Below are 11157 nucleotides of genomic sequence, written 5' to 3'. Positions count from 1 at the left end.
TTTTAACCTAATTATTTTTCTTTACTACACAGTAGCTAGAGCAGAGTGTGTCATCCTTCATTTCACGTCTAAGTTGCAACATTTTGGGTATTTTTCATTTAAAAATGTAATAATGTCCAATTTTACAGTAAAAAAAAATTCCCTTGCTGTCACAAATCAATGTTTTTCAGTTGATAATGAGGTGCAATGAAAACGTTTATTTTCAAAATGGGATAAAAATGATTTCTGTAAATATCGTATCATCAATATATTCCATATATTAACCTAAAACAGGCGGGGAAATGTATAAAACAAATAAAAGGTTGGTTTAGTTGCTTGAGTTTAACCTTGACTATCTTTATTTATGTGTGTGTGTGTGTGTGTGTGTGTGTGTGTGTGTTTCCATGCGGTGTGTGTCGGCCTGTGTGTAGCTACACATTTACAACGTTGTTAATGTATTTAGATGGAGCGTAGGGCGGTGGCCAGTGAATGAATGATCAAAGGCTTTTTAAAGGTTTGGTGGGCGGTGCGTGTGCTGTATTTACACTGGGCCGCTCCGCCCTACAGCAGGAGATAGAAAACTGTTTGTGGGCCGGTGGGGAGATGAAACAAGTGGAAGGAGATGTAGCAGACAGGCACGCATTAACAAGTCCTCCAGCACACGCACCACAACACCTCTTTCGGGCTCCGCTCTCTCTTCCCGGTACGCTTGTAGCATCCCTATCTTTTTCTTTTTTTTTTTTTTTTTCTTTTTTTTTTTTTTTTGCGTAACAGGACGAGCGATCATCCGCGGCGCTGCATCGGAGCTTTCATGGCCGCGACTCTCACGATGAGCAGCGGCGGCGGCGGGCAGGAGGATCCCTTCTATCCGCTGCAGAAGGCGCCTCTGCCCGCTGGTTTCCCTCTGGAGGAGTCGGCGTTGTTCGGCTTGGACTGCAAGATCACAGAAACAGACAAGGCTGGACAAAATGACTACACACAGGTAACTCGATGAGATAATTAAACTGACTTTACACATTATAGTGATGGAAACAGCCTGTATTTCATTGAATGGGCGTGGCAGACTGGTTGTAGAGTCAGGCTGTTTTTTTTTTTTTTCTTGCTGGCCTCCCAAAATTTCAATCGGTCTAGCTGCGTGATGTTAAACCGGTTTGTTTTGCGCTATTTGCGGTAATAAGCGAGCAGGCTGCGACGTGAAGCCGAGCAGCTCCGCCTGCATTCACCGCATGTTTTCTGTGGAGCCAGTTGGTCAGCAGTTGTTGGTTCTCTCACCATCATACCACGCTGACAACAACTGACTCCAGGCTCGGGACAGAAAGGTCCCGGTAACTCTGTCCCCCCTAGTAAGTTTAGCAGGAAACTTGTGCAGGAGAGGAGAGAGGTCTTTATAACAGCTGGTAGGATCAGGAGCCTAGAAATAGCAGCCCATCCCCAGACTGCTGCTGCTGTTGCTGCTGCTGCTGCTGCTGCTGCGGACAGGGAGGCATGGGTGTTTCCCCATTCCCTTTCATGTTGCTGTTTCATCCTCTGCTGCAGGGCTTCAGCAACTTTTTATACCAGTTTGATCCGTCAGATTCACAGAAATTAGCACAATATGAAACGAGGAATTGTTTGACTTAACTGTCACCTGTGATGATGCCAGTTTGATCTGTGTATCCTCATAGGTGCGGATCTGAAAATGTCCTCATATCTTATACAGTATGAGAGGTGTTATATTATTATCATTATTGTTATTATTATTACCACCAGAGCATTTCCTGCTCCTCAACTGTTGGCCTTACAGCTGGTAGGTTTCTGAGTTCAGCCTTGCAGGCAGAGAGGGAATGTGGCAGCCGCCTATTGATGACTACTTGATAAATGTTTTAGTGGTGACTGGCCCATCAAACCGTTGTCTTCTCAAAATAGTGCTCCAGAATAGTTTCATGAGAAGCACTTGCTGAAGTTGTAACTGGGTACGTCTCATTTAACCAAAGTTAACTTTAGGATAATAACATATTTCTCTTTTTTTCTGTGTGTTTTGTCTTTTTATGAACAGGCAAAGTGTGAGATGGACCGGTATCTCTCCCCTCAGCCTCTTCCCCTTCCACCTGCTGCGGACAGCCAACAGAAGTCCCACAGAGAGTCTGCGGTGGATCAGTTCTTTACTGACGACCACACCGGGGCTCCTTACACCCTCAACATGAATCTTTACCTCCCCGACGTCGCCTACCTGAGGATGGGCTTGTGTCAGCAGGCGCGGCCCCCTCAGCACCAGAACCACACAGGTCTCATCCAAGTCAAGACAGAACCTGCCGCACCATGTTTCTCCCCTAACCTCCAGCAGCACTGCCCCAACACTACACCCACGAGTAGCTGTGGCACCTCCGGGCATGCCTGTGGCGGTATTGCCATGGAAACCTCAACCATAAACATGACGTTAGCAGGGTTACCGGACTTCACCAGTGTTTTCAACCAGTCGGGAGGCGGTCGAGATTCATTGCCAGAAGTCTTTGTCAAACAGGAAATGTCATCACAGTTCGAGCAGCATGGTCTACACCACCATGACAACAGCGGCTCACTGTTTCAGCTCCTAAACTCCGGCTTGGACCATCACCATGGCAATGGTATGGACGCCCAGCATCAGCATCATCACCATCATCATCAGCAACAGCAGATACAGCACACTTCCACTTCCACAATCCACACACCCTTCCACGATTTGCCAGTAGACTCGTCTGCGTCTCAGCAAGATCAGACTGCTAAGCCTGTGTACTGTGGTCTGGGTGGTGGGGCGTACACACATCCTCACGCTCAGTCACACCCGCACTTCCTCCCGCAGCCCTACCTGCCGCCCTCTCCGCCAAGCTCGCAGCCCGGCAGCCCTGACAGGCAGAAGGAGCTGCTCCAAACCATGTCTCCTCCTCCCTCGTACGCAGCCACCATCGCCTCCAAGCTAGCAGGCAGCACCCCTGGACTCGGCCCCGGCCCTGTATCAGGCAGCTTAGCCCTTCCCCACACTTCAGGTCCCACGCCGCTCCAAGGCCAAGCCACAGGCCTTCCCCAAGCCCCGGCAACAACCCCAGCCCCAACCCCATCTCAGACCACAGTGCCTGCCCGCTACAACCGGAGGAACAACCCAGACCTGGAGAAACGACGGATCCACCACTGTGATTATCCAGGTTAGGACACACACACACACACACACACAAAAAGAAAAAACACATCTGTGCTGTATGCGCATGCTGACACTTGTCACTGTTGTGTGAGTGAGTGAGTGTGTTTATTTTTACCCTGAGCTGCGGTCAGGTGAATATCTGGTCACTCACAAAGGGTCAGCTTTAAGAAAACCATCTTTATTTTCAGACACCCGTGCATTTTTTTGAAATTATATGTTATGTTTTGAATGACTTTCCCAGGCCTATGAGTCATAATGTGTACTAGAGGCAGAGCAGAGAACAAGCCTTTCAATTAACTGTCTGGTTTGAAAGCTACCGTGCATTTATTATCACACCTCAAATGGCTTCGACACTTTCAGCCGTGAGCTCTCACAGATTGTTGTGGCTCTAAAGTCATCACTGGTATGATTGTGGAATGAACCTGTGTGTGTGTGTGTGTGTGTGTGTGTGTGGGAGGAGGGGCGTGGGGGAGGGTGTTAGACAGGCCTGTGTGTCAGTTTAAGCTTAAATAGTTATTAGATGCATGACTGTGAACTTCTGGGATGACTGGAAAAAAGAAAAACAGCTTGTTCTTGTGAAGTCATTTGACACTTTCCCACCCATATTTGCATACAGACACACTTGGCCTTGCAACATTTTCACATCAAGGACCCCTAAACTGACACAAATTAGACCACAGACCCACAGATTCGTGTTTTAAGATGTTTCATTACAGAAAGAGTATGGAACGCATGACCAAAATAGTCACATATTGTGTCGTTTGGTTACTTATGGATGGAATTATAGTGAAAATAAATGATTACCCTTTTCACTGGGGACCCCCTGCAACGCCCTCAAGGACTCCTGGGGACCCCCACTTTGAGAACCACTGGATTAGAGCTATTATTTTTTTAAACTAGCACACACACATACACACATACACTGTAACTATACGATGTGCAGCTACTTGTGGGACACGTAATGTCAACTAGCCTGTGGCAGCGTGTAAAATAGGCTTAAGCGGAGCCTCCTGCAGCATGTTAGCACACGTCCAACTTCTTTAAAGTCAGATGAAGCAGATCCATCATATCCACGCAACGATGCATCTACACTTTTACCTAAGTGTGTATTAGTCACACATTGCTGCAGCTGCTCACTCAATCTTTGCAACTCATGAAATTCAGCTCCCCTTTTTTTTTTTTTTAAGTCATGACACATCTGAGGAATATCCCCGTAAATCATTCAAAGTCCTCGTGACCTTTTTGACATTGTAATCTAAATATCGGTGCAACATCATTGCAAAAAAAGTTTTTGTTATTCTAAACTTAAAATGTGTCAGAAAGCAGTACTCTGTGCTATTATTGGTATGCGGTTAAATGAATTTCTTTGGAAATACTGCAAGTTTAACTCCAAATATGACTGTTTTTAACACTCACATGCATTTTTTTTTGATAAGCTGAGTGTGCTGGACCAGTTTTTTGTGTTTCTTCAAAACCAACATTTACCATATCCCATTCCAAACAGCCTCTGTTCTTCATTAGTTCAAAATTTCTAGCATACCACGGCTCATTTTAGTGGGTAAAATGCATATCTTGCACATGTGAATTATTTGGATTTGGATGAAGCCCTCTGTTTGTGTTTATCTCCCTGTCTGTCGTCAGGCTGCAAGAAGGTCTACACCAAGTCATCTCATCTGAAAGCCCACCTCAGGACTCACACGGGTAAGACATTCCTCTAATTAATGACCGCTTTTTTAACCCCTCGAAAAAAAAAAAAGAAAAAAAAAATGACGCCACTGCCCACACGACTCATATTTCGGTATATCTGCGCTGGCACCATGTTGCTAGGCAGAGTGTTGTGTTCTTGGCATGTGTGTGTAAATGTATCCTACCCCATTCCCATCCTCTGCCCAATATACTATTCCATCAAAACAGGTGGAAGTGACACACTTCTGCCAGGGGATGACTCTCGGGCTATGTGGTCAGCGCTAGACGTGTGGTGCCATCTCACTCGGGACCCCGGTGCCTGTTCAGACATCGACGTTCAAATGCTTTCGAGCGCTTTTTTCTGAGACTAGTTTGCCACTATAAACAAAAATCCGTCTGTGCGGATATAAAAATATCTCATTGTTCCTCGTATCTACACGTCATTCATCGCCGTGTGCACTTCACGGCCCATTTTTCTCTCTCTCTCTCTTTCCTTCTTTCTTTCTGTCTGTCTCTTTCTTTCACATTTACATTTGAACTATTAGTACTGGATGAGCAAAATCAACAAACAAGCGCTTAGGTGTTGGGCCCCACCTCGCTCCAGCTAACTAAACAAAGCTTCTGTTGATATCTACACATTCCTCACTCATCTGGATACACACACGCGCACACACACACACACACACACACACACACACACACACACATACACACACATACACACACAATCAAAACTCAGTTTGTGATCCAGAAACTGTTATGAACCAGTTATGAATCTGAACTGCTTGTTCAGAACAGCGTTGTGGGTGTGCGTGCCTCACATTTCGGTATTGGGAACATGACACGACAATTAGACATGGCGTCATTCATGCTGCAGGCTGATTGCAGTTATTACAGACCACAAGATGAAAACACGACACATTAAGAGCGATGTAGCAGCAGCTTCCATATCCTCTCCGCTTTTATCAGTCTCACTTAGTTATTTTCTCACGTTTTTTCTTTTTTTTTTTTTTCATTCATCTCATCATCTCCCCCTCTGCTTTTGTGCCATCCTCCTTCCACCTAACCCACCACCTCCCCCCACCAACCCTTCTGCCTCTATTTCTATCTTTGTCTGTTACTCATTCTACTTCTCTTATTCAGCCGCTTGAATGCACACTTACGCGCTCACTCACTCACTCACTCACACACACACACACACACACACACACACACACACACACACACACGTCTGCACATACCTGTCAGTAATCTGTATGAGATGATTCCTAATGCGTTTGGGTCCCCATGGGAGTTTCCACCCTAATCCCCATCAACATCCATTACCCTGATTGTTTGTGTGTGTGTGTGTGTGTGTGTGTGTGTGTGTGTGTGTGTGTATGTGTGTGTGTGTGTGCACGGGTGCATGTGTTTGCGAGTGCATTGTGAGAACTGAACACTCCTCCCAGTTTTACTCTTTTTCTCTCAACCTCTTTTCATCGTCTTTCCTCATTGTGTTCATTTTCAGGTGTGTGTGTGTGTGTGTTAAGTTTGGTTACTTTGTGGTTGATTTTATAATAGGTTTATTGTTGTTTTTAGCGATGCTGCAGAGCTGGCTTTGCTTGTTTAAAGGGCAAGTTCTCCCAAATTACAAAAAAAACAAAACAAAACATGTTTTTCTTACTTACCTCCAGTAGTGTCTAGCATGCATGATAGTTTTGCTTTTATGTAAACAGAAGTGAATGGGATTATGTTTATGAAACTCAAAATATAAATAATAGATTTTTTCTTTAAAGAATGAGAAAAAGGACAGAAACCATCTAACCTGACGGCACAGTTTCCACCAGAGATGCCTATTGTCTCTATTGTCACACGGGATCTATCTTGTGTGACACACATTTAAGGCAATCTTTAATCAACATAAACACAAGGTTATGTCACCTGATCTTAAAATGTAAATAACAATTGGACAAAAATGTAACATCCAGCAAAACAAGAGTCAAGTTCCATCCTAATTGGCCGTATTTCTTAAGCATCCGTTGTTACCAAACTAGAGCTGCAACGATTGAAAAAAAATGCTAATAAAGAACATTTTAATCAATGAATCAAGAAAATAATCAACAGGTTAAGTGATAATGAAGACAATCTTTAGTTTCAGCCCTATACTAAACAGAACTATTAACATAGAAGATGAAGAGATGGCAACATGCATTAGCCTTCTGTAAAGTCTTGTCTCTGGGATGTAATACACCGGGGGGCAAAATGAGGCCCTCGAGGACCAGGAAGGGAGCTGAAGGAGACGAGCCGCACTACTTTTCACAGAGTGCTCGAGGCTCCAGCCGAAGATTCATAGAATGACAGAGTGACAGAGAAATGCACCACATTCATCATCAGAAAGAGGCAAAAGGCAGACAATACTCGCCGGTCGTTCATGGGAAACTGTGCAGAGTTAGCGTTTGAGAGCTTGATGAATGCCTGTGACAGCGCAGTGACTGTATGTGTTGTCAGACACCTGTGCTAGTCAGTAAAGCCTGTTTTCCCAGTTCCTCCACCCAACTGCATGAATCATTGTAACTCAGGGAATCAGCGTTTGTTTTGATGATAATCAGTGCCCTCATACTAAATCACATATTCACACATACCTACTCTGTGATAAAGAAAATAGGTGTCAAGTGGTCAAGCAAGAATTCCAGCTCAGTGTTACTGTTGGTTGCATTTTTCAGAGAGCAGTTGCACTCATTCAGACTTTCTCTTTCTCTCTCTCTCCCCTCCTGCAGGTGAGAAGCCGTACAGGTGCACATGGGACAGCTGCGACTGGCGTTTCGCCCGCTCGGACGAGCTGACGCGTCACTACCGGAAGCACACGGGCGCCAAACCCTTCCAGTGCGCCGTATGCTCACGCTCCTTTTCCCGATCCGACCACCTCGCCCTGCACATGAAGAGACACCAGAACTAGCAGCAGCCACACGGACGCAAACATACACACACATGCGCACACACACACACACACACTACAAACACACACAAGCTATCTTGCTCAACTATCTCAACAACACACATAAAGCACTCACTCCATCTCCCGCAATGTTACGAGCCGCCCGATGCAGAGAGGCGGCTCCCACTGACACCACGGCTCCTCCCGGTGCTGCTATCACGTGCTCAGATGGTACAATAGCCTAACAAACGTGTTGCTCTTAAGCCAGAGTGGAACAATTTGGAGGTTGTAAAGTAGAAACATAAAGGCCAGATGAAGCTCCTGGTCCTTTAACCTCCAGATATACTCGGTATAGACTTGCTTTCTTTGAGAAAAAACAAAGAAGAAAAATAACAAAAAGAAAACGGTAGCTCCAAAAATGTGTTTCTAGTCCGTTTGGACTCTTTTGTGTGACTGGAATGAAAGCACTTACCACTCAAAACTTGTACATCTTTTTGTCTCTGTTCTAACAGAACTGGCTTCATTATTATTATTATTTTTTTTTTATAAAGGAGAAGCTTTTGTTTGCAAAACTAGTCAAGCCAAATCTTTGTTTACTCCTTGGTTTGTTAGTTTGTTTATATAACTGGAATATCCAGATATGAGGTTTTTTTTTTTTGTTTTTTTTTTACCAAATCCTTTGGTTTGCACTAGAATTGGTAATCTCGTCTGAGCCTCTTTGGCCCAATGCATCTTATTCACCACTGGAACGATTGTTATCACTACTGGACTGAATTTCTGTGAACACCACACAAATCATTGCTGTTCAGATATTAAAAATTGAAGGCATTTATACTCTGGAGAGAGGGGAGATAGTGCAGGAAAAAAAAAAAAGGGAGGGAAGGAAGGAGGGGTGGAGATAGAGAGATAGAAAGATTTTTGATTTTAGAGAGGAGGACGACTGAGAAACAGAGGTGGACGGTTGCTAAAGAGCAGCAATTAGGTGATTAATTATTCAGTTTGTCTTTCAGTGGATTTCCAACTAGAGAAACGTAAGCAGAAGCTTTAGATGTATGTTAGATTTAAAACAGAAATGACTGCATTTAATGCAGGTTAAGCGTCTTCAAACTACAATTTCTGTGCATCTGTCTCATCCAGTTTTCTTTCAAATTTTGAACCATGCATCATCCTCATCACCAACACCTTATTAAGTGCCTCCTTCTCTGGTTTATGTGACAGTCCTTTAAACACACATGGTGCTGTTTTTATGTTTGAATCTATTTAATCTCTTGATTCTTGTAAATGACAAGGTTACCCATCATCCATTGTAACAGCTCTGCTCAGGCCACTTCGCGGACATCCTGACATCATCTTTTTTTTTTTTTAAATGAAACTGACAGTCCGTCTTTTTTTTTTTTTTTTTTTTTCCCAGGTCTCTGAGGGTTTTCACTCTCTTGACTCTGTACACAACTAACTCGCAACCGGGCTCTATCAGTCAATCGAACGTGGACAAAATGTTTTGTTGATACACGCCCGAAATGTCCATTTTGATCGTGTGATTCAGCCTGCACCTATAACTGTATTTGTTCATTCACTGCAGGTAGCATAAAGATAATATAGCACTGTAATGTATCATGGTAAATCTGACTATTTATTTGATTGTGTAGAAGTGTGGCGGGGGAGGGAGGGGGAGGGAGGGAGGGAGGGTCGTATCAGATCAGCCATCTTTCTCCCCAGCAAAAATGCCTTAATGTAAATATATGCACTGTAAATAACTTGATTTTTTTTTTTTTCCTCTTTTGTTATTAGCTTTGTTTTGTAAACAAAAGGGCAAAAAGAGGAAAATGCCCTGCATCCAAAAAAAAAAAAAAATATTTGAGCCTTTTTTTTTTTTGTTTTCTTGTCAAAGATATTTTGATGTTTTATATTTTGTCCTTCCAACAACTTATTTTATAGATCCTTTTTTTTCTTCCGTGGTAAACGTTCCAAAGACAAAAGTTGTTTTTTCTTCAACTGAGTGAAGCCGATCCTAATAAAGTCAACTGACACTTTTACAGATGTTCTCTTGTACCGAAATTAATGGACTGATTTCTTCCTTCTTCTACCTGCTACCAATGACTGAATTTCAGGGTGGCAGCCAGTTGTGTTTTTTTTGTCCATAAGATTTATATTAGCGCTACTTCTTGAAGCCAAGGGGTACAGATAGAGTGTTAAAACAAGCCTCGTCAAGGCTTGAATCAAACAAATGAGACATAACCACACTTAATCTTTTCAAATCTAAACAGGGCTTTTTGTGAAAGTACTGATCCTCTGTGTCTGGGATTTTTCTGCGGTAGATCCGACGTACTTAAAAGCACAGTTTGAGGAATAAAAAGGAGATAAGGGGAGAAAAAAAGTGATGTAAGGGAGGAGAGGAGACCTGCAAGTAACCTGCAGCACCCTTGCTGATCAACAAACAATAGTCCTTTGATATCCCAGCAAGAGACAATGGACAAGAAAATAAATTTGACCACCACTCAGGGACCGGAGGGGAATCCCACTGCATTGAAATGGACGCACAAACACGCGTGCACACACAACATATGTTCTTGGTTTAAGTCATAAATGTGACCCAGGGTCTCTGTTGTAATCTACCTCAGATGTCAGAAAAGAGGGAGGTGGAGGGGAGAGAGTGAAAGGAGTGAAATGCAGAACAATCTACACAAAAGAATCTCTGGGGAGACCCAATCAACCACTTCCGTCCTCCTACATCTCCTCTCGTTCTCCTCCTCCACTCTTCTGATTTAATTTCATTTTTTTTTCTCTCTCTTTCTTTCTTTTTCTCTTTGTCTTTCCATGCACCGTATCCCCCTCTCTTCCCTGGTGGAAAGTATTGTATGAAAGTCCAGGGGCGCTGCTCTGTGGGTCAGAGTGGATACTGTTCTCATAACCTGCTCCGCTCCTCATCTTTTCCCCCTTTTCACCGTGCACCTCGTCCCCCTCCAGCCCTCCCTCTGCTCCGTCTTCCACCTTCAAGAGGAGGAAACTTATCAGTCGCTTCTTCTTTTTTTCCTCTCTTGACTCCTTCTCTCACTAGTCTCCTAAAACACACTGAACTTTTGAAAATGTAGACCTGCAGGTGTATTTTTAAGGTGTGTGAACGTTAAAAAGTGGAGTGAGTATGAGAAGAAAGTCTGTTGCACACACACACACACACACACACACACACAGCGGTGATGAGTGAGTGGGAGCTACCGGTTCATGTTTTGGATCAACTAAATTAATGTCACACATCTGGAAGAAGGCTCCTGCCTGCTCCACCCTCTGCTGTGCTGCGTTGGTGTGATTCCCAGTTTCCCTTTGTGTGTGTTTGTGTGTATATGTAGGTGTAATGTTTCCAGTGCTTCTCTCTTGGAACAGACCACCCACTCAGAAGACCAATAGAATGACCACAGGGAGCCCGGAT

General features: G+C 43.9%; 1 protein-coding gene across 1 annotated transcript; it reads left to right on the top strand.

The window, feature by feature from the left end:
* The first annotated feature begins 693 nt into the window (after positions 1-693).
* On the top strand, positions 694-9094 carry klf5a (Kruppel like factor 5a). The gene is made up of 4 exons (XM_067610393.1): positions 694-961; positions 2015-3137; positions 4775-4834; positions 7576-9094. Exons 1-4 carry the CDS (start codon positions 791-793, stop codon positions 7752-7754), a joined length of 1533 nt encoding a protein of 510 aa, XP_067466494.1. The 5' UTR covers positions 694-790; the 3' UTR covers positions 7755-9094.
* The last annotated feature ends 2063 nt before the right edge of the window (positions 9095-11157 follow it).

This window comes from Thunnus thynnus, chromosome 14, assembly GCF_963924715.1.
Source record: "Thunnus thynnus chromosome 14, fThuThy2.1, whole genome shotgun sequence".
Lineage (NCBI taxonomy): Eukaryota > Metazoa > Chordata > Actinopteri > Scombriformes > Scombridae > Thunnus > Thunnus thynnus.
This window is presented reverse-complemented; position numbering and strand designations above follow the sequence as displayed.

Excerpts from the sequence above, each read along its gene's own strand:
- klf5a (XM_067610393.1), top strand. The coding sequence starts at position 791 with ATGGCCGCGACTCTCACGATGAGCAGCGGCGGCGGCGGGCAGGAGGAT. Across the intron at positions 3,138-4,774 it reads CCACCACTGTGATTATCCAG|GCTGCAAGAAGGTCTACACC; the intron begins GTTAGGACACAC and ends GTCTGTCGTCAG. Across the intron at positions 4,835-7,575 it reads CCACCTCAGGACTCACACGG|GTGAGAAGCCGTACAGGTGC; the intron begins GTAAGACATTCC and ends CCCCTCCTGCAG.